The sequence below is a fragment of the Heloderma suspectum genome, chromosome 4 (genome assembly GCF_057233095.1).
Source record: "Heloderma suspectum isolate Gila_16-S chromosome 4, 16-S_ref, whole genome shotgun sequence".
Classification (NCBI taxonomy): Eukaryota; Metazoa; Chordata; class Lepidosauria; order Squamata; family Helodermatidae; genus Heloderma; species Heloderma suspectum.
In genome coordinates this window covers 55,817,165-55,841,041 of record NC_139461.1, presented here as the reverse complement: position 1 = coordinate 55,841,041, position 23,877 = coordinate 55,817,165, and the positions used below count along the sequence as shown (strand labels likewise).

At 41.2% G+C, this 23,877-nt stretch overlaps 1 protein-coding gene across 22 annotated transcripts in view; it reads right to left on the bottom strand.

Moving 5' to 3' along the window:
- Positions 1-23,877, bottom strand: part of STAU2 (staufen double-stranded RNA binding protein 2) — a 193,381-nt gene that overhangs the window by 113,893 nt on the left and 55,611 nt on the right. For all 22 annotated transcript variants that reach the window (XM_084849286.1, XM_084849293.1, XM_084849295.1 and 19 more), the window contains 4 exons: positions 19,712-19,924; positions 10,004-10,141; positions 6,200-6,331; positions 4,593-4,653 (listed from right to left, as the gene is read on the bottom strand). In XM_084849286.1, coding sequence (XP_084705412.1) covers positions 4,593-4,653; positions 6,200-6,331; positions 10,004-10,141; positions 19,712-19,924 — 544 coding nt within the window. The remainder of the gene's footprint in view (positions 1-4,592; positions 4,654-6,199; positions 6,332-10,003; positions 10,142-19,711; positions 19,925-23,877) is intronic.

Here is a 23,877-nt window from a genome sequence, read left to right as displayed (position 1 = left end):
TGGAAAATCCACAAGTGTTAAATTAGCCACAGGAGGGCTCCACTAACATTCCCTGTCCCTGGATCAAAAGAAACATATGGAGATGTGCAAGACAGAATTAACAAAATTATTCAAAACAAGATCTATAAATGTCAAAAGAATGTGTTTCTCATTTCAGATAATAACTTATAAGCATGCAGAATTTCATAAATATCTGTCCAAAAATATTAGTAACAATTAAGTAAATTAACATGTTCTGACAATTCTATTATATTATTTTCCCATACATGGACAATATATTTCTACAAGATTTGGTAAGTAGAGGTTAAAATTGTTTTGACATGGTTTCCTACCTGGTGCTGTCCAATAAACAGAAATAGCTATATATTCATACAAAGTTGGATTTGAGAAACAACAACTATGACATGAATATCTGTTTTTCTCCATGCTTACTCTTCTTTGTTCCTTGGGAGTTCATTAGTTCCTGCTGGTTGTTCACCACCTGAAATCATAATCATCTGTTTGTGACATCACAATTAGTTACTGTGAAAATGATTAGTGTGTCACAAACAGATGATTATGATTTCAGATGGTGAACAAACAGCAGGAGCAGATGGACTCCTAAGGAACAAAGTTCCTGATTTCATGCAAAGGCCCAAAGTAATAAATGAGTTAGGGAAGAAAAACAAGTGTTTTGAAATAAAAGGTTTTCCATCGTTTTTGATTCTCACATGGACATTTCAGATGTAGACAGACTTTAGTCCTGGTTAATAGAAAGAACTTATTTAACCCACAGGTTTGGTGAACTACATTCTAATGTCGGTTTGAAATTTAAAAGCTCATCTACTTGATATGCTTAGGTGTTATCCAACTTTGAAGAAAATATATTTTGAACATAGATCGTTTTCTGTGACTCTTGAGATATAAATAGGGCTAAATTATTATTTTTTTTAATGGGCTGCCATAACATCAAGTGACACTAAATGATTAATGGCACAATCCTATGTATGTTTAGACAGAAAAATGTTCTTCATCTTCCAGCATTGCCCAGCCAGCCATGCTGGCTGGGGAATACTGGGAGATGTAGGATTTTTTCTGTCTAACCATGCATAGGATTGCGCCCTGAGTGATTTTTATAAGCTCTCTGTTGATACTGGAAGTACCTAATACAGTAACAGCAACTAGGGCATCAAGACTTATATATGATATATGAACATCATGGAACACGCCACTGTTTGAGCATTTTGGAAAAATACACAAAATGCCCATCACATTTTAAACTTAGATTTGGGTTTGGAAATGGGAAGGTTCTGTAAAAATTCATTTTCATCGGTAGCTGTTTTTCTCTTGCAGTTGGACTAACAAAATCCTCATAGAAGGGAAGTAGACAATTGTGGGTGACCTGCCCAAAGAGATTACTGGAGCTATTCTGCAGACTATTTTACCCTCCTACATATTTTATTACCGAGGTGCTTTCTTTGGAATTCTTCCCTACCCCTGCTCCTGGGCCTTTAGCACTCTGCACACAGAAATGTAACAGGTCAAGCTTCTTCTAGAATGGAGATGAAGTATAGTAGAATTTCACCTGCTTAATTTTGGGATAAAAGGTACACAGTAGGGTCATAAAAAAGATGAAAACCTCTGGAGTAAGAGCCGTAATTTTTCATTGAACATGTCACTTACAGAAAATCTGTATAGGGTGAGGACAAGGTGGTATATAACACCAGTCAAAATAAATAAAATAAACAAGAATTATCCAATTAATTGCTTGAAATGTCAGAAAAAATATGAGTTTTTTAATCATTTATAGTGCTCTTTGGCAAAGAAAATTGGAGAATGATTAATAAAAATATGGAGAAAATATTAGGCTACACAATTTCATTAGATCCCATGTTTCATCTTCTTAATTTTATGGATGGATTTATATTCAACAACATAAAGTATTAACAGTTTATATGTTGGCTGCAGCAAGAATACTGTATGCAAAAAAGTGGAGAGGACAAATGCCACTTCTAGGGATGAGTGGTTGGAGAAAAAGTATAATTTTGCTATGAGGGCAAAATTAATATATTAGAACTGATGAAAAAAGACAAAGAGGGAATACATTTGTAAAAAAATTGGACATGCTTTATTAGTCATAAAGCAATATATCAAAGTTATTGTTTCAATAACTTGATATAGTTATTTATAAAATTTATGTATAAATAAAGAAAAAATCTTTATTGGTAACTCTGGATTTAAGAAACATATAATTTATTTAAAAGTGAATGTGAAAATGTATATATCTTATGTAAGTGATTTAGAAAAGGGATATCATATTGACTTAGTCTTACTGACTGATGTATTTATTTATTTATTACATTTATATCCCGCCTTTTTTCCTCCTTTCGGAACCCAAGGCGGTGTACATAATCTTCCTCCTCTCCATTTTATCCTCACAACAACAACCCTGTGAGGTAGGTTGAGCTGAGAGTCAGTGACTGGCCCAAAGTCACCCAGTGAGCTTCATGGCTGAGTGGGGACTAGAACCTGGTTCTTCTGAGTCCCAGTCCAACACTCTAGCCACTACACCACGCTGGCTCTCCAACCACTACATCAACCCTCAACAGGATTACCTTATGTCCTGTTTTGAGATGGGATAGGCTCAGGCACTATGAGTTGGCTCTTATATCTAGTGCTAGAGTTTCTATAGGCTTCTCAGGTACCATTACCACAAAGTGAATTGGTTGAGAAACCTTTACTTCCAGGGTACTTTTTAAGCTTAACAGTTGGATTTCTTTTAAAAAAAATTGGTGGTGGTAACTTCTGTATCACAGACACTGTCAGTGTTGTACGTTAGGGAAGACAGTTAGATGAAAAATGTGAAGAAGTGAATCTTAAAGAGGGCCAAAGGGAACCACAGAAATGAGGAACAACAAACAGCAGAAGAAGCAATGATGGGGCAATCTGAGAATTAGAGAGAAGCAGGAAAAGGTTCACATCATGAGATGAGAAGAAAACATGGTATGTTTGGGGGAAAAGTGATAGCCTTAGGAAAGGCAGATAGACTAGGAACATTCAGTATCTGCCCACCCAATATTTTAATGTGAGTTATGCAATGCCCTTTATGGAAACACTTTTCCACAGGAAAAGTTTTTTAAAACTATAAGGTTGGATCTAGGCTTAGTCATACTTAGGGAAGACTCATCAACTAACTTGAGTCCCATTGATTTCAATGGGCCTACTCAAAGCATAACTAAGTCTTGATCCAATGCATAGGTTCCAATGAATATTTATGTACCTCAAAATGTATATATCGTGTGGAAATTACAAATGTTTCACAATACCTTCCCAAATCAAGGAACATGCCTTTCTAATTTCTTAGCTCAGTTAAAAGGTTTAGGTCTATCCACACTGATTTTGAAGAAGGCAGGAACTATCTATGACTGGTATATTTTTACATAAACGCTCAGGATCATTAGAAGCTATGACTTTACAGGTTTTTGCACCAGTAGCTCCTCCTAAGAAGAGCTGAGATGGATCACAGCAAAGGCCTATCTAGTCCAGCATTCAGTTTCCACAGTGGCCAACAGATACCTATGGGAAGCCCACAAGTAGGACATGAGGGCAATAGCACCCTGATGTACACCCTCAAGAGCAAAAGAACATCAAAAATCAACACAGACTTGTGTTACGTAATCATCACTGATATCTGTATAGGGTCTGAATCTCTTTTCCTGTCTTCTACCCATTAGACATTATAAGTCTGTCAGCCACAGAGCAAATGCAGAATGAATGAATGAATGAATGAATGAATGAATAAATAAAAATCAAACATTTGGCATAGCCACCTTGACTGCCCTTTTTTTGGTAGAAAGGTGGGGTATAAATCAAATCAGATAAATAAGGGCACAATCCTATCTAGATAGGCAGCCACCTCCAAACTCAGAGGAGACCACCTATCCAAAGCAGGGCAGGAGAAGTATGGAGGGGATCGTTCCCTTCATGTGTCTCCTGCCCTGCTTTTTCTGCTAGACAGCTGATTGCAGCTGTCTAGCTGCAGGAGCACAGAGCATGGAAGGATGCTGCTGTACGACACATTGGATGTGTCTTACAGGCATCTATGATCTCCCTGCCCTGGAACGCCCCCAGCCATGCCTCTTTCTGGCCCCTCCGTGCTCCTCCTGCGAGCGCGGAGGATGAGGATGTTCCATGCTGCCTCCGAGGCAGCGCAGAAATGGGGGGAGGTCAATTTTCCAGGAACCGACCTCAGAGCTCGGGCTCTGAGGTTGGCTCCCAGAAAACAGCATGTCCTATGGCCGTCTAGCCGCTGTCTAGCAGCCATAGGATTGCTCCCTCCATAAATAAACAATGAATGCATCGCAAAATAGAAAGAAACTATTCTGAGGTACCATTTAGCAAGCAAAACACATGCTGCCATCTTTCTTCACAGCACTGTACATTTATATCTATGGTCTTAAAACAGACATTAGAAAAATTTAAATGTACCCAGTTGGTTCTAGATAAACTAACACTATTCCTAATAATTTAAAAATAATGGCTTTAGGTTAACAAAATGCTGAGCAGGAAGTGAGAGAAAAGTAAAGATGAATATATACAGATGTATCACTTACTGTTACTTGTTGGTTCAGGATATCCAACATTTTGGCCATTCCACCCCTTGATCTCTCCTGGCTGACAGAGATAAACAAGTGCAGAAGAGATGGCATGACATAAAGCATAAAATGCTGGAGAACATTTAATTATACAGAGAAGGTGGGATGGCTTGAAAGTAGGGCTGCAACATTTAGGGCACAATCTTATGCATGTTTAGACAGAAAAAAATCCTACAACTCCTCAGCCATGGCTGGCTGGGGAATGCCGGGAGTTGTAGGACTTTTTCTGTCTAAACATGCATAGGATTGCTCCCTTAATCAATAAGAGAAGCCCTGCTAGATCAGTCCAAAATTCCATCTAGCCCAGCCTCCTATTTCACACACTGGCCACCCAGATGTCTCTGGAAGGCCCACAAAGGGGACATGAGGGCAACAGCCCTCTGGTGTTGTTGGTCCCCAGCAACTGGTACTCAGAGACAAACTGCCTCTGAATCTGAAGTTCATATACAGCCATCATCATGACTAGCAGCCACTGCTAAGAGTTTTCTTCCATGCATTTGTCTAATCCCCTTTTAAAGCCAGCTAAACTAGTAGACACCACCACTCCTTGTGGCAACCAATTATGTAAATGAAATTATGCACTGTGTGAAGAAGTTCTACTTATTGCCTGTCCGAAATCTCCCGTCACTCAGTTTCATTGGATGGCTCCCACTCCTAGTGTGATGAGCTGCTGCCAGTCAGTACAGACAACACTGAGCTAGATGGTCAGGCAATTTCCTATAATCCTACAGATTGGAGGGTGAAGGGAATATACCTCTTCCAAATCCCTGCAATAAGCTCTCGGAACACAGTGATAGTGAACCTGCCACCCCCCTTAGGAGTGAAGATACTTGTCAATTATAACTTGCCCCGGTGCACTTGAGGAATGGCATCTTTCTAAATATTTCCTTCCCATATTTTTTCCATTTAAGAGTGAGGCTTTTATAATGTTATAGAACATATGAAATGTGACAATATCATGTAGCCTGACTTCTGTAATATTTGTGAATGGAACAGACTACATGCCATTAGAATAAGCAGTTTCGCTATGGCCTTCCACATTATGAGACATTTGATCTCAAATTTATGGTCGTTGCTGTATTTTGCTCACTGCATTCTGCTCTGGGCTCCAGTAGTCTAAGGATGGTGGATAAAGTTCATATGGCAAAGAGGAAATGAAGGCATCACCTCAAGACCCATTTTCCCCAAAAACACGAACATAAGCAAACTAAGATAAAATGTTAATGCTGCTGTCTGTATAGGAAATGTAGACCCAAAGAAGAATAAATACACTAGAACAAATGTTTGCAGAGAAGTAAAAATAAAGAAGCACATGCCTAGAGGTCATCAGACTTGCATAGAACCAAATTTTGCCTTTGCTTGCATTTGAGGGAGCATAGCCATTACTGCCCAAACCTGTTCGGGTCACTGCAACTGGAGGCTAATTACATGCACAACAAACTTCACAATGAGCAACTTTGCTAGCAGCAATAAGGTGGAACATATTCAAATGCTTAAATCCTCAAATAACAATGTGTTGAGAGAGTGTGAAGCATTGCCCCTCCTCTAACAAGTCAAATTCTTACCTTTTCTGGCTGTTCTTGAAGTGGAGAAGAGGCCTTATAGCCAAGCTGTAGCAACATAGCTTCAGCAGCATTTCTTTTTGCTATTTTCTTGTTTGGGCCAGTTCCTGTTGTAACTTCATTTCCCACTTTGACCTAGCAAAATGCAACAAAAAGTATCATTTAAACATAGCTAATTAAGACACATGCTAAATGATACTGCTGGCCATTTAGCTTTTGCTACTGAGCCACACAGAGCAATACAAACCTGAGGAATTTTTCTTTCTATTTTGTATTTGCACTCATTTGCCATGCAACTGCAGGATTTCCAATCCTGGTTCATAGTGCAAATGGTTTGCCCTGAGGAAGGGAATTACTGGGGTGGGGAGTATAATATACTTACGTATGGAAGCAGCGCTGAAATTTACGAGTGTCTTAGAGCCAAACTCATGTATTTGAAGGTTTCACATCACTTTTTCACTGAGCCTGTGGCATGCAGTGGATCAAGTGTTAAATGGGGATGGGAGATATCCGTGGTCAAACTCCTGTTTACCCCCCAAAATAACTGGTGACTTTGAGGAGTCACTATAGACCTGTTCAGGCATTCTCTTTCTCCACACAATTAAAAATCACACGAGGAAGAGTTGGGGCACACTACCAAGACCCACCTCTCCATTATGTCACCTTTTCCTCATTTTCAGCACTCCACAAGTTGAAATGCAAATTTCTGAAACAGGGAGACTCCATGGGTAGAGGAGGCTCCTGCTTCAGGAGTTCACCCTTCAACTTGTGGAGTGCTGCAAATTTGGGGATGGTGACATGAGGAGGGTGTGTGGCTTCCCAGTGTGCCCCTGCTCTTCCTCAATCATGTGAAGAAAGAGAACACCCGAAGAAAGAGAATGCCTGAAGAAGGCTTAAGTCTAAGCCAAGGACGTCTAAAGAGGGCTTAACTTTCAGCTGAATATACCTCACAGGTTTGTTATGAGAATAAAATGGGGTGGGGGAGATTATGGAGGAAATAGAATATCCCGTACAACTGTTCAGAACTTGGTTTAATTTGGTGTATGTTCTCACAAGTACATACTTTGTGAGAAAATGAGTAATCTCCTGTGAATTAAAAAAATCTCATTACTTTTCTGTTTATTAATTAAAACTGAGTGTGTGTGTGTGCGCTCTATAGTGAGAAAACAGCATATTTTCTACATAAAATTCTGTACAATACAGCTAAAATTGAAACAAAAATCTGTAATTATGAGTATAATCAAATAAGTTCTCCAGTCTTTTAAGAATCTTTTAAGAAAATGAACTATGATATTAAGGCTGCAATTCTCTACACATGTACCTGGATCTAAGTCCCATTGAACTGATTGGTTCTTACTTCTGAGTAGACATGTATAGGATTGCACCATAAATGAAATAAAATTTAAAAAAACACAATGAAGTGAACATTCATTGCATGATGTATGAACTGCTATTTCTCAGACCTGTAAAGCTGGTTTAGGTATTATTGTAACCTCTATCAAGGATTAAAGGTCTGACTACAAAGAAAGGGCTTTCTGAAATTAACTTTGGGAACAGAACACCAACTAATGTCATCAGAGGTTTTCTTTTGTTTATCTAACGGTCAGCATAAGTAATTGGATCCATTTCATCACATCTAAACTTGCTCTTTGTGTGACAGATAAAAATGAACATATTATCTCTAGATACTTTACTTCCACATTCAATTAAAACAAATGAAAACATGGTTTAAGTGCTTTATACAAAAGACATTTTACTTTGATAAGTTTTTGAAGGCCATAATAAATCTACTGGGACTTTGTCTCTGTCTAATGTGACATGATTTTAGTGTGAAAATTTTGAGAACAGTATCACATGTCTTAGACTATAAAGTTTATTTATAACCATTAAACACAACTGAAATGAAAACAACAGGATCCAACTAAAGTTAAATAATTTTAAGTTTGCTGACTTAAATAGGAGAGATTCAAATACATGCTTACTTCTCCAACTGAAATCAGTGGGACCTGAAAATGCTAAACTTTGGCAGGATCGTGTCCTTAGGGCCAAAAAAAAGGTTTGCTTACTTAATACATAGCATGCAGCTATGTAACTTGTTTTTCCTTAAATAATTTCAGGTGCGGTGGATTCTTACTGAGAATACAGCGTGTGGGGAGGGGAGGCATATCGCTTCATTCCCCCACCGCTATCAAAATGGAAATTGTCTCGCACTCCCATGTGACTAGGAGCCTCGGGGGGGTGGAGTTTCTGTTGGAACCAATTAGAATAGAACACATTTTTTTGCTAAACTACTATTCTTCTTCTTCTTCATTACTACTACTACTGGCTTGGATCCTAAGTAACACTCTGTTCACAGGAGCACTGGGACACTCTAGCCAGCAGAAGGGGAGAAGGGAACTTCCACCAATTTCCTCTGTCCCTTTCTGCTCCTTATACCCCTGAAAATCTGCTCCAGAGGGTAGGGGACCCCACTGGAACTGTGTGTGTGTGTGTGTGTGTGTGTGTGTGTGGTGGCACGGGGTATGCAGAGGGGAGGGTAAATTAGTGAAAATTTTCTCCCCACTCTTTTCCTCCAACAGAAGTCTCCACTGGATTGGAATCTCTTCCTTGGACAGAAGGAGCTCTTCTGTTCACAGAAGAGAAATCAGAATTGAACCCATTATTATTAATAAATCAGCTAAAATCCTTATTGCTGTACAAAAGGTTTATATGTTGCTATGACTTCCAGATACTTTTAACATATAAAACGGTGTGCTGATGCAAACACAAAACCAGAGGTAAAAATAACTCTGGAAGTTTGCATTTGCACAATTTTCAGCCCAATTTCTTGACTGTAAGGCTCTATCTTATTTAGTCTGCTATCCTAACCATGTTTAGAGAAAAAAAAGTCCTACAATTCTCAACAGGCCCCAGCCAGCATGGCTGGCTGAAAGGATGTTGGGAGTTGTAGACATTTTTCTGCCTACACATGCGTAGGATTGCACCCTTATATGATCAACTGAAGTCAGTTGAACTTACTTCTGAATAAATACATTACAACTTTGGGATAACTATTTGGAAAATTATACTACTGTGTATTCGTACTGATATACATTTTAACTACATTAACGTTTGTCTGTAAAAAATGTATCTTTTTAACCAAGATAGCATAAATACATGAAGGACTACATGAGAGAATTACTAAAGATAATAAAAACAAAACAAACAGGTCAAATATGACAAAAGAAACACAAAACCAAAGTAAACATTTTGGAGCATGAATAAGGAAACACAGATCTATGCAAAGCCTATTAATTATGTATGTCATGGATAGGAAACTGTTGACTCATGGGTCCTCTAAAGCTTTTGAACCCTTTTCTATGAACCCCACAGAGCTATCTCCAGAATTCATATTAATGGTTCCACTGGCTTCTCCTCACCTCTAGATAAATACATAGATTAAAACACACAGGCTTAATATTATGGCAGTTACATTACTGCAGGAAAAGAAGGTCACAGCAAACAAAGGAGGGGGAGAAGTGTGCTACTGAATCCCAGCTGGGTGAATACTTGCAGCTGAAGAAATGGATGCCTTCACTTCTTACCATTTGAACATTAACCAACAAAGTGAAAAGCATCCACACTATGATAGTACTGCTTTCTTCATCAACTTGCTTCTATAGCAAGAAAAAGTCAAATGAATAATTCACTTAAATGCACATGAAGAATATTCAAGAGCATTATCCTTGTGTTCAACTTTTCTTTTTTGGTCTATTTGGTTAGAAAAGAATTAAAAAGCACTCATCTGAATACAACAATCAGAGGTACCTGCATAACAAACTCTCGGCGACGAGGCATCCCTCTTTCTGAAAGAAGAAGATACTCTGGTTCCTTCTCTCTTTTGGCTTGTTGAATCTGAGCCAAACGGCTAATGGGATTCATTCCTTGACCATATTCTGGCCCAGGCTAAAGTAAATTAGAAATGAAACACAGATTTTTGTCATCATGCATCAAGAAGACAGTTACAAACTATGTCCTTAAGAAAATAAGGTGGTTTCTCACCAGTTCCACTTCCCATATTAAATGTTAACATCCATGGGATAACTCTTGAAGAGATTCCATACTACGCTTTGAACTATACCTGTACAACAATTCCACCTCAGATAACCAGTTTTGTCACAAAATTTTCACCTGCAGGTACGGGACAACTTGTTTATGGAAAATATTGTGCCAAACAAATAGTTTTATAAAAACAGAAAGGTGAGGTAAACAGTGCTTCCCATCTCAAAATGACAGAGATGGAGGATCATACAAATAACTTCCTGGCTAGTATCAGAGAAAAGCAGTGAACAGGGTAAGTGTAAATTTCAGATTCTCATATACATATTTCTCAGTGAGCACCCTACGTTAGGAGTTTCCCACAAGTATGGTACGTAGGACTATAGTGGAAAATTCAGAAGCACAGGGTCCCTTTGTGACAGTCACAGCTATGTCCCTTCTAAGATTATACAACCTTGTAAGATATACAGCCTTCAACTGGGATCCAAAAACAGTGCAGCTAAAATAAGGCAGTGGTATTTCAATTGGACGTCTGAGAAAAAATGCAGGGGTGTTAAAATCTTTTTCACTCACTCCCTCACTCACCCAAACACAAACATTTTAAGTTTTCAAAATATGATACTCTATGGAAGCTCCACTCTCTCAACTCAGCCCTCATGGACAGATCCCTTCTTATTTAAGCAGCACCCTTGCACACTCCCTTAGCACCCCAACATTACCCATTAGCCTTCCCTAAGTTCCTTCATTATATCTCCCCACTCCCCTTCCAACAGAAATGTCCACACACCCAACTGGATTGAACTACACATACACACACACACACACAGTGATGTAGTGGTAAATTTGGAAATGCAGGAGCTCATTGTGACAGTCTCCAAGGGCAGTCCAAAAATGTCAGGCAGCTGTGTCGACATATCAACAAACCAGTTCTAGGAGTTTTCATCACAAGGAGCATGTCTTTGGTAAAGCAAATAGGTCTTAATTGCCCATTCCAGACCAAGTCATCCCAAATACTTTGCATTCCAACATGGAACAATATATTGTTGCTTGGAAAATTCATTCCCCCCACAGCTACAGTGAGGATCGCAGCTAAGCTCAGGGGGTACAGGGAATTCTGAGGGGGATGGGAGATGACATCAGAGTCCCTGCTAATGAAAAAGTGCCGGGGCTGCACTCCTGCAAGCCCTGCCTCCAATACACCACTGACAGTACATTGCTACAATGAACCCAGCAAACAGCAAAATGGGCAAGACACTAGGGATGGACGAAAGTCACTTACCCGGTCCCGTAGCTTGCTTCGCGGTGGGCGGGAGGCGCTCCGTTCCTCCCCCTGAAATTCTGGGCGGGGGGGAGGTGCCCCGTCCCTCCCCGCCGAAATTCTGGGTGGGGGGGGAGGCGCCCCGTCCCTCCGGCCGAAATTCTGGCCGGGGGGGAGGCGCCCCGACCCTCCAGCCGCGAATCTTGTCTCCTGCCGGGACGCAAATGGCGGCGGCCATAGCTGCCGCTGTTTGCATCCCTGCAGTCAGCCGTGATAGGCTACGTAAATCTTTACGTAGCCTATCACGGCTGACTTTGGGGGGGGGGGGAAGCACGTACGCAAATGGCGGCGCCCATGGGCACCGCCATTTGCGTTCCTTATTTGGGCACGTGTAGTCTACGTAGACATTTATGTAGACTACAGCGAAAATAAGGGCAACGCAAATAGCGTTGCCCTTATTTTCGCCGTAGTCTACGTAAATGTTTACGTAGACTACCCGTGCCCAAATAAGGAACGCAAATGGCGGTGCCCATGGGCGCCGCCATTTGCGTACGCGTTTCCCCCCCCCGAAGTCAGCCGTGATAGGCTACGTAAATCTTTACGTAGCCTATCATGTTTGTTGTTGTTGTTGTTGTTTTACACTTGGAAATGGTGGCGGCGGCAGCTGGTCGGAAGACCGGCCGCCGCTGCCGAACCACCGCTGGGAGCCGCCGCCGCCACGGACATTCAACCAAGGTAAGTCCCATCCCGGGGGGGGGGGGGGTGGCAGACCGTTTCTCCACCAATTTCGGGGGGCCGAATGCGTTGGCATTCGGCCTCCCAGAGATTTGTGGAGAAATTCTCCGACATCCCTACAAGACACACAGCAAAGGATTCAGGAAAAAGAGGATCGAAAGGAATTCTGGGCAGGTCAAGCAAGTAGGGCCTAAGGCAGATCTGGTCAAGGTCTTCACTAAAAAGCTGGAGAGGAAATGAAATTAAATCAATGTGAGAAGGAGCTATTCCATCTCACCATCACTGGCTTAGCAGTTTCAGATCCTCATGCACCTTTTGAGATAGACAAACTAGAAGTAATTCCAATGCACAGCACAATGGCTCGGAGAGTAGGACTTTCAGGCACTCTCTCAGGTTCATGGCTTGTGGTATCTCAATGGCTTTCTTCCATAACCCTATCCCTTTTTCATTTAAAAAAAGTCCACTGAACACTGGTCTATAGTGCACACAGAACAGCAGAGTGACTTTTCCAACTCATTTCTCATGTCAGCTTTCCACACACAATAGAATGTCCCAGATTTGCACCAGATTAGTAACTTTCTTGATCCTGGATTCTCCCCCAAAACTTCTTTTCGGTTCATGTTTTGTTCTGAATGGTACAAACCACTTTGAACAGAAAACCCACCCTTCTGGTAAGTTTTGTCCATTTCAATCCTTGCAAAAATTCTGGGAAGTTGGTGAATTTTACTGGACCATTTATGTAGACAGGAAAGGAGAAAGGTCAGAGAGATTAGCTTTCCTAACATTACACAAAAAAGACAAGATCGAAAGATAGGTTGACACCCATCCCTCCACCTCCAGACAGCCTATATAAAGCATCCCCCATGACAAATTAAGTGTAAGGAAAATGCTTGCTTGGAGTAGATAGCTATCAAAATTAATAGGGTGGAAGTGTGCACTGGGAGTAACATGTACAGGGAGATTAAGGCACACACTAATTTATCTGATCCCACATGTGTTTGGGTCATATGCCACAATAGTCAGGAAGAATTTATAAGTGAGGTATAAATGAAGCTTGCATACATAAGTAAGGCTTCAGCAAGAATTTGCAAAGCAGCTAAACCAAAGTAGTTAAATTTAAGCCAGTCATTCATTCAAAATTAATTGTCTTTGGTTAGGGACCATTACACTATTAAATATTAAACAATGTAGAATAAAGACTACCCTAAAACACACACACACACACACTAAATTGATACAGGTTATTTAAGTAAAATGGGTTACCTTACCAATATGTAACCTATAAATACCATTAAGATTAATATATACAGAATATATTAATACAAGAATTGGAGTCACTCCTACATTGAAGCCTTACTCTTTATGTCGCAAACAGTTTCTTTATTAATAGGGTATATTTATCAAAAATGGGTTGAAACATAATCATATACATTATACATACAGAAAAGTCAAGGGTCATTTGTCCCATTAACTTTTGTGGAACTAAATCAGCTTTCATCCAAGTACTCCAGACTTAACTATTTTTTTGTTGATCAAGTTGCTGTATTAATTGGGGCTTGTAAATTAGGTAACTATGCTAAAAGAATCTGCATTCTGAAAGAACCTGCTTTGCATTGCACTGCTGCATGTGACTTCACAAGGTGTAAGGAAACATCACTCATGGTCAAATAGTTTTAACTGCTTTACTGCATAATTATTTTCCTCTTGACCCCCACCCCCACCCCCAATAAAGGGAAAGGAGGGACACTTCCAAAGCCTATTGCAGAGAAGAGAGGCTAAAGAGATGTTTTTTATGATGCTGAGCCTAAGTGGTAATGTTTCACAAATTATATAGGGAATGGCATATGGCTGACTTGTACAACACCTGAGTTTGATCAGATTTAATGCAGATAAGTCTAACTCTAGCCCTTTCCCCCTTTCAGAAGGAATTTCTGATGAATACACAAATCAGGACCAGCCCCTTAAGAATGAAGCTCATGAATCCTAGAAGCGGCAATAAATCCACTGCCACCAGGAATAAACACTCCATTTAAGAAACCCGAGCTCACAGGAATTTAGGAGGTTCAGAAAGAAGCTTCATTAGAGCACTGGAAAGCACACTAATATCCTGTAACAGAAAAAACAGTTTTGATGGATTGGTGGGTTACAATTCAACAAGCACTTATGGTCATGATAATTATAAGGCAACCAGGACCTGAAATTCCAGTGGATTCTTGAAAATCAAAGAATTATAACAGACAGTGTCTAAGTAGTGATTCCTTTAAATTGTGAGCAAAGAAATCCATTTGAAATTTGAGTAGGTCTTTGGATTCACTGCTAAGAGCCATCTCTGATGAACTAATCTTAACTTTCTGAATTAAATGTTTCCACTTCTTCCAAACCCAGTCATCCTGATTTCCAAGACTGCGTAAGTGAGCATATTACCTTTCAGAATAAAGTCTAAGTGTCCGATGAATATAAATACATATAAAAGCTACTTTGCTCCCTGATCACTATTGATTTGTGTCCTCCTCCCCTTTACTAAACAGGCAGGTATTGTTCCTCCTCTCTCAGTTCCATGAGTGATGATGAGGAGAGACCAAAGCTTAGTGGTAGAGCAGATGCTTTGCATGCAGAAGGCCCGGGTATCTTTGGTATCTCCAGTTTTTAAAAAGGATCATGTAGTAGATGACGTGAAAGATCTCTGCTTGAGCTGGTATCAGGCAGCTGATACCAGCACACCACTAGGCCAGAGCTGTCACATGGCAAACAAAAGCAGAGGATTCTTGAAAATCCCAAGTATGGCCATGCTCTTCCATTGCCAGTAGCAACAACTGAATTCACAACTCTTCCCCCCCCACCCCCAATCTTCTATGGCGTTTTGGTAGTGTAGCATGTACCAGCTGCAATAAAATAAAAATAAAGGAAAATAAAATACAACCAAATATAAGTGAGGGCACTTTTCTGGTATAACATATTTCTTATAACCCTAATCCTATCAAAAGTGGATACACCAGCAATAGGATTCATGGCACTGAAGCACAATCATATGTTTGGCATCAGATGACAAAGACAGCCTGGTCTGATATCTTATTCTGAGGCAGCAGGTCCAGCCAGCAGTTGGGGTGGTAGTGAGAATCAGGATCAAGGCAAAGAACAGTCCAGTCCAGTATGCTCAGGCAGAGACAGGCCACTAATATAGGCCCAGAATTCAGGAGAAGCCAGGGAGACAGATACAAGACCTACAGAACCATGGACAGATCACTGGGTGCAAGGTCTTGAATGCCTCCAGTGTGGAAGAGCCCACTACCTCCCTAGGTAATTGGTTCTGTTGTCGTATTGCTCTAACAGTCAGGAAGTTTTTCCGGATGTTTAGCCGGAATCTGGCTTCCTGTAACTTGAGCCCATTATTCCGTGTCTGGGTAGGGTGGGTGAGTGAATTTAGCTCTTCTGCCTGCTGCTTTCCCCCTGCAACCTGTTTCCCACAACTGATTTTTGTCACAATGGAGCAACCACGTGTCCAGAAGCTCATCTGTGGAACAGAGGTGGCTCGGGGGGGGGGGGGAGTGTTTCCAAGGACAAAGCAGGAGGCAGGGAGAGAGTTAAAGACTCCTCCACCTGCCAGTGCTCTGCTGGAAACTGAGTTCTGCCCCACTACTGCCACTTTTCATCTGTTTGGAGGTGACCTGGGTTCCCAGGCCTGGATCTGTCACTGAGCATCTGGTTCAGTCCCCTGCCTTAACTTTTCAAGTGCTGTTTTTGTAGCCAGATTGGTGCAGCAGTGTCAGACAGATGACAAGGCTGCAGCTAGCTTTGCTTTTGCTGTGATACAAAGAGCATTGCTCAGCTTTATCTATAAACTTTATGCATCCGTAACAATCTAACTGGATGCAGCTGGACTACTCTATCTCATCACTAGACATCTTTAAAAAAAATGATAATGGCAAAAATAGAACAAACAAAGCAAGCTCATCAAATGGGACTCATAAAGACTTTATGTGAGGGCTGCTGTCCTTTCATAACAACATTCTGGTGGCACAGGCTCTCTTGGGAAGAAAGAAGGCTAGTAGGATCAATGGAATCTGTATTCTGAGTTTATAGGAAGCACACCTTGTAACAACATCGACCTATTTTAAAAGTTATTATAAAACTAGCTCTCTTCTATTTCTTATGTTTCTTTAAAGCGAATACCCACCCACCCCTCAGCAAAATTTAACCCACCAAAAAAGTATTTCTAAGTTGTTTTATTTCAGAGCAACCTACAATTTACAGCAATAATGTTTGCCTTTAATGAAATACAAATTTAAAAATCTCAGTTATGATGCCTAGGTTCATATCATGCATAAGTTAGGCACACTTCTCTAGCATTGCTATTTGCAATTAAAGGAAATATATTCTAGTCAGAAAATCACTGTTGCTCAGGGCTAACCTTGAAGATGGACAGCAGCCTAAGGAAAAGCTGCTTTGTAAAGCAAAGAAGCAAGAAGGGAGAAGTGCTTAGCCTTTTCCCCATGCATTCCTACAGAAACTCCTCTCCCCTGCACTGCTTCTCCCTCCCTATGGGGTTCCAGATCTGTGTTCGCAAAGCAAAGAGGTAAAAGTGTGTGTGTGGTGGTGGGTGGGTGGGGAGAGAGAACAATAGGAGTTCCAGGGGACAGGTCAGCTGGCAGGAGAAAGATAAGCACCCCTTCCACATGTCCCCTTCCTGCTGCAGAGTACCTCCCCCAAAGATACTCTGCAGCACAGATGGGGCCACAGTGCTAACATTATAGGCAGTTGTACTGCAACATTGTTTTTGTTATTTATTGTTTCATTTTTTCATTAGCTGCCTTGATTATATTCTTACAGAACGATGAGGTATAAATATTAGAAATAAATAAAATAAAACATGGAGCTTGGCTCTTAGGCTAACCAGACCCACAAGGCTACTGTGAGGATGAATGAGATGCATTGTAAACCAGCAGTAAGTGCTGTGAAAGTACTTAAAAGTAATAATCAGTGTTAGTTTTTAAAAATGCCACAGGTATCCCTTGTGCAAAATAAAATTGTACTACACAGAAGAGGAACATCAAATATAAATATTTCGAATGAAAAAAGAGAATGTTCATTTCTTATTTTAAAGATGTTAAAGCTTTCCAATGCTGGCTTATTCTGAAGGAGTTCTACACCATCAGATGTGCCCAAAGTAAATACGTGGCTTGTCCCCCTGCTTATACTAATTGCAGAATATCTGCCACAGAGTGGAAGAAACCTGCATTTTTCCACCCATTTGATGAAGAGGTTGTTCAGATTGGTTATGCTGAGCTTTCCTAAGAGAATGTGCCAACTTTTCATGTTTTGTACTTCAAAGAAAGACAGATGATTTTTTTTTTTGTTATCTAGCAGCACTCAATCTAGTTCACAAGAAAGTGGATCAAAGAAAAGAGGGAGGTAGCATGACTCCTGGAAAGCAAAAGGTCTGTGAAAAACAACAGTAGTCACCAATGATAATCAATACAAGGTGTGGAACCCATATGTTTTCTGTCCTGGGGGTGATATTCATGGGGAATCAGTAGAGGGGGGAAGGTAAATCCTGTCCAGAGTGGGGTGGGGTTAGGGTTCTGTGGCTGCTATTTTTTGAAGAATAGTTCAAGAAGGTGAACATGCAATCCTGCATTTCTTGTCCTATCTATTCTGGCCCCAAATCTGGATTGCAGGTCCAAGGAGATGCACAGCTTTGTCAAAAGGGTTTATCGAGGTCCCTAATATGATCAGGAGTAGCAGGTTCTGCAGGACCTAGGTAAGTGACTAGGCAGCTCAGATGTTGCTCCAACATCTGAGACATTAGGTATTACTGCAGTTCCTCATATGAGCTCTAGCACACTCCCCAGCTATTATCTGAAGAGATCTTAAAGGGTTGCAGCCTTGCACTATAATAATACTGAAGAGCCTCCTAATATGTATTCAGGTATCTGGCAGTTTACTGGGGACTGAAATAACAACCACTTCCTGCTATTTCCAGGAAGAGGCTTAGGCTCCTTGCTGGTGTCAAAAGAGCCACTGACCTCAAATGCAATATGGGTGCCAGGTCTCCTTCTTTAGGATATTGATTTTTGTATTGTTCCCCCTCAGATTCTTGTGCCAGTCGGCTTAGTCGACCCTGTGAAATCTGAAACAGCTCCATCCTGACTCTCATTCATGGCCACCCACCTGTACCTGAGCAGTCATTGGCCAAAGCCTATGCATCATCGTTTGTACTGTACAGAAGTAAGAAGGCATTTTGTCCCCTGCCTCAATCAATACATCTGTTGGAAGAACTCGAAGGAGAATCTTGCATTTCCCCCAACAGTATCCTAGCATCTACCCAGAGAAAGGTATGGTTCATAGTTTTGAAAACTACTCTGTCAAGTAAGGCACCTCAGCATGCAGGCATTCAGGACCCAAACATGGAAGTCACAACTTGGGGATTTAAAGTCAACAGTATTGAAATAAATAGCTGAAGACGTGTTGTCAGAACCTGACTTCCTGGAGGCGAGGCACAAGTCACAGTAAAATCTTTAATTGCAGTAGTAATTCTAGTAATTAGCTATAAGCCTTTATTGTCCAAATAAAGATCCACAGTTAACATTTCACAGCGTATGTCCTGGCCCAGAAGCAGTTCATGAGCATCACTACCAAAACTCCAAACAGCCCTGGGTTCAGCACACAGAACAACACCAAATAGGTCCAGAGTTGTAATGAAAGCAGGAAGCTTTCCAGGTGATCAGACAAATCTCCTTTGCTTCCAACAAAGACTACGGCTGACTGCTCTGATTTAAATACAGGGGAATGACCACTAAAGATCAGTATCAGACATTTGATCCTGGCAGGGAAACCTGCCTTTTAGGTGATTACTGCACCTTATGAGACGCCTCTGCTCTGCCCTCTTTAGTCATCGACACAGTAAAGAAGAAACCCCCAAAACTCCCTCTCCCGCACAGACCTCCTCCTGTTGCCCTGTTCCCAGGGAAGACATCCCTGGTCGAGAAGTAGGGGCCTCCATCACGGTCTCCCAGCTGTGGGAGATAGGTCATATCAGTGCCCTGCGTCTCACACCCTCCCTACTCGTAAGCCACTGGGAGGCCTGGTAGAACTGAGTTCTTGGGTGCCTGGCTTCCCACAGCTGGGCCTGACTCTACAGCACCCTCTTCTGACTCAGAATCAGTGTCAGAGGCTATAGCCCCCTACCCCCAAACCAGGGCAAGGTCCCAAACATATTGATGGTCAAATTGAAAATACCAACCATATCACTTCTAGAAAGAGTGATTTGTTACATCAAATCAAAGAAGAGCAGCTGCAATCATGATGGCTTGAACTCTATTTTAAAAAAAATCTCAAATTAGACTGCTTTAAAAATTAAACTCAAGTAAATGTGTTGCAAACCATAGAAGGCAAACAAAAGGATGAGCAAGCCTGACTGCTTCTCTTGGTGTTTTCAGCATCGTTAGAATGCATCTGGTCTCTCTCATGCATACAAAGAGTCTTACCTTTAATATTGTTCTGGGACGTTTTTTAAAGTGAAGTTTTGGCTTTTCAATAACAGGGATTGAGGGGAGCTTTTGAAGTTCTTGCAGGACAGCTATTGCAGCATGCTTCTTTGATAGTTTCTTGCTGTTTCCTTCACCTTCAGCAGAGAATTCTCCCACGGATACTTGAGTAACAAAATTCTTCATATGTGGTGGCCCACTTTCCTTTATTACCTATTAGCCAAGAAAGGACAAGCAAATAAAATGGTTACAATATTTACATCTATCACATAAAACTGCATTTGTTATAAAGATGTGTATGAACACATGGCTGCATAAATTCATTACTAATCAATTATGCTAAAGAGCTGATAACATATTTTATATTTCAGAGAGTAAAATTTTACTGGATTTTTTAGTGGATTTTCATTCTAATCAAGCAATCGCTTTCTTACATTATAACTTTTCTTTTTAGTTTTAGAACATCCTTAAAACCTGATCCTAACCATGTTAACTCAGAAGTAAATTCCACTGGATTCTGTTGAAAGAGCAGGCATAGGTTAATGGTTAAGAGATTGAACTCCAAATCAAGATGTTCCCAGGCTGAATTTCACCATTGCCATGAACTCACCAGGTGACCTTAGAGTAGCTACTTTTAGCCTTAGTCTGTTCTCCCATCTGCAATATGGAAGATTAATAATAATTACTTAATTTACAGAGTTATTATAAGGATTACAACTAGATAATAAACGTGATGTACTTTGAACAACTGAAACTCTTATATGAATGTATGTACATATCGTATTTTCTTCTAAATAAGGCCACAATCCTATGCATGTTTAGACAGTAAAAAGTCCTACAAGTCCCAGCATTCCCCACCATGGCTTGCTGGGAAATGCTGGAAATTGTGGGATTTTTTTTTCTGGTTAAACATGCATAGGATTATGCCTTAAGTGTCCTTAGGACTGCAGCCTTCCTATTCCACCAGAATTTCAATGGAATTCAGAGTCTTTAGATTGCACTCCATATAGAACCAACCAATTATACTCCAATAATAACTTATATTTCCTTTCAGCTTAAAACCATGATTGTAAGTGAGGCAAGTAAAATGTTCATATAAGTTAAAAGATCCATGGCTTAAAAAGTGAAAATCACTCTCTGTAACCACAGCTTACGGCCTTTAGGAAGCTGCTTTATATTGAGTCCCTCTTGGTCCCTTGGTCCCTCTAGCCCAGTATTGTTGACACTGACTGGCAGCCGGTCTCCAGGGTTTCAGGCATGGGTTTTTCCAGCCCTACCTGGAGATCTGGAGATTGAATTTGGGACCTTCTGCATGCAAAGCATGTGCTCTACCACAGAGTTACAGTCCCTTCCTGTAAAGGTTTTACACCAGGAGCAGGGAACCTTTTTTTTCTTTTGAAGGCCCCATTCCCTCAAGGGTAATGTATCAGGAGCTGCATGCTGGCAGTAGGCAGTACCAAAGCCAAAAGTGAGCAGCTTTCCCCCACCCCCATCTCTCTGCCTCCCCCTACACTCTCTCTCTCTCTCTCTTTCTGATACCCTGTCCTCTACTCATCACTGACCTATACCATTTGTTTGTTGTGGAAGGACAACATACCAAGAGGAAAGTGTCCAACAGAGATAGCATAAAAGCATAGATCTAAGAGCCAGTGTGTTCAGTGGAACAGAATGATGGATTTGGGAGACTTGGGTTCAAAGATGTGCTGGGAAAAAAGGGGTGTGCTGGCAATAGAGAGGCCATAGAGCGGATTCAGGGAATGTCCTTTGATGGTAAAGCAATAGGTCTCAAGCACCCATCCCTGGCCATTTAAAATAGTTCTCTCCCTCAGCCGGAAGTAAGCCCAGATAAGAAAAATAAATCCTGGGGATATTTGTAGGTGGCAATCAGTGGGCTTGTCTGTCCCCTACAAATACCCATCCACGCACATTAACTCAGAAAACAGGTGCTTGGGAACTCATGCTTACTATGGTAATGGATAGTTCCAGCCTGGATAGTCCCTACAAATACCCATCCACGCACATTAACTCAGAAAACAGGTGCTTGGGAACTCATGCTTACTATGGTAATGGATAGTTTCAGCCTGGATAGTCCCTACAAATACCCATCCATGCACATTAACTCAGAAAACAGGTGCTTGGGAACTCATTCTTACTGTAGTAATGGATAATTTCATCCTTGGTATTATCTAAGTATTCTGGTAATATTGATATTTTTGCGGGGGCACTGCTCTTGCAATGGGCAACTTTATGGAGAACAAACCCTGCTGTACAAAGTTATATACACCTGTGGGCAGACCTGCACATGCCACAGGAAGCTTCTTTGAAGTGTCCACTTTAGCCATTTATGCTGCTGGAGAAATAACAAAATGAGACTTGCCACGTTGTTGTTGTTGTTGTTGTTGTTGAGTCGTTCAGTTGTGTCCGACTCTTCGTGACCCCATGGACCATAGCATGCCAGGCCTTCCTGTCCTGCACTCTCTCCCGGAGCATGCTCAAGTCCATATTCATTGCATCGGTGATGCTATCTAGCCATCTCATCCTCTGTCGTCCCCTTCTCCTTTTGCCTTCAGTCTTTCCCAGCATTAGGGTCTTTTCCAGGGAGTTTTCTCTTCGCATTAGGTGGCCAAAATATTTGAGCTTCAGCTTCGTTATCTGTCCTTTCAATGAGCAATCAGGGTTGATTTCCTTTAGGATTGACTGATTTGACCTCCTTGCAGTCCAGGGGACTCGTAAGAGTCTTCTCCAGCACCACAGTTCGAAAGCATCAATTCTTCGGCGCTCAGCCTTCCTTATAGTCCAGCTCTCACAGCAATACATTACTACTGGGAAAACCATAGCTTTGATTAGATGGACCTTTGTCAGTAAGGTGATGTCTCTGCTTCTTACTATGCTGTCTAGGTTTGCCATAGCTTTCCTCCCAAGGAGCAAGCGTCTTTGAATTTCATGGCTACAGTCACCGTCTGCGGTGATCTTGGAGCCCAAGAAAATAAAATCTGTCACTGCTTCCATTTCTTCCCCTTCCATATGCCAGGAAGTGGTGGGGCCAGATGCCATGATCTTAGTTTTTTTAATGTTGAGTTTCAAACCAGCTTTTGCACTCTCCTCTTTCACCCTCAACAAGAGGTTCTTTAGATCCTCTTCGCTTTCTGCCATTAGGGTGGTATCATCTGCGTATCTGAGGTTGTTGATAATTCTCCCGGCAATCTTAATTCCGACCTGTGATTCATCCAACCCAGCGTTTCTCATGATGTACTCATGAGTACATCAGCGTTTCTCATGATGATGTATAAGTTAAATAAGCAGGGCGACAATATGCAGCCTTGTCGTACTCCTTTCCCAATTTTGAACCAATCGGTTGTTCCATCTGTGGTTCTTACTGTTGCTTCTTGACCCTCATACAGGTTTCTCAGGAGACAGGTAAGGTGGTCTGGTACTCCCATCTCTTTCAGAATTTGCCACAGTTTGTTGTGATCCACACAATCAAAGGCTTTAGCATAGTCAATGAAGCAGAAATAGACGTTTTTCTGGAATTCTCTTGCTTTCTCCATGACCCAGCGAAAGTTGGCGATTTGATCTCTAGTTCCTCTGCCTCTTCGAAACCCAGCTTGTACTTCTGGTAGTTCTCGGTTCGCATACTGCTGAAGCCTAGCTTGTACGATTTTGAGCATCACCTTGCTGGCATGTGAAATGAGCGCAATTGTGCGGTAGTTTGAACACTCTTTGGCGTTGCCCTTCTTTGGAATTGGAATGTAAACTGACCTTTTCCAGTCTTGTGGCCACGGTTGGGAGTTCCAAATTTCTTGGCATATTGAGTGCAGCACTTTAACAGCATCATCTTTTAGGATTTTAAATAGCTCAGCTGGAATACTGTCATCTCCACTAGCTTTGTTGTTAGTAATGCTTCCTAAGACCCACTTGACTTCACTCTCTAGGATGTCCGGCTCAAGTTCAGTGACCGCACTATCATGGCTATCAGGGACATTCAGATCTTTCCTGTATAGTTCTTCTGTGTATTCTTCCCACCTCTTCTTAATCTCATCTGCTTCTGTTAGGTCCCTGCCTTCTTTGTCCTTTATCATGCCCGTCTTTGCACAAAACGTTCCCTTGAGATCTCTGATTTTCTTGAAGAGATCTCTAGTCTTTCCCATTCTGTTGTTTTCTTCTAT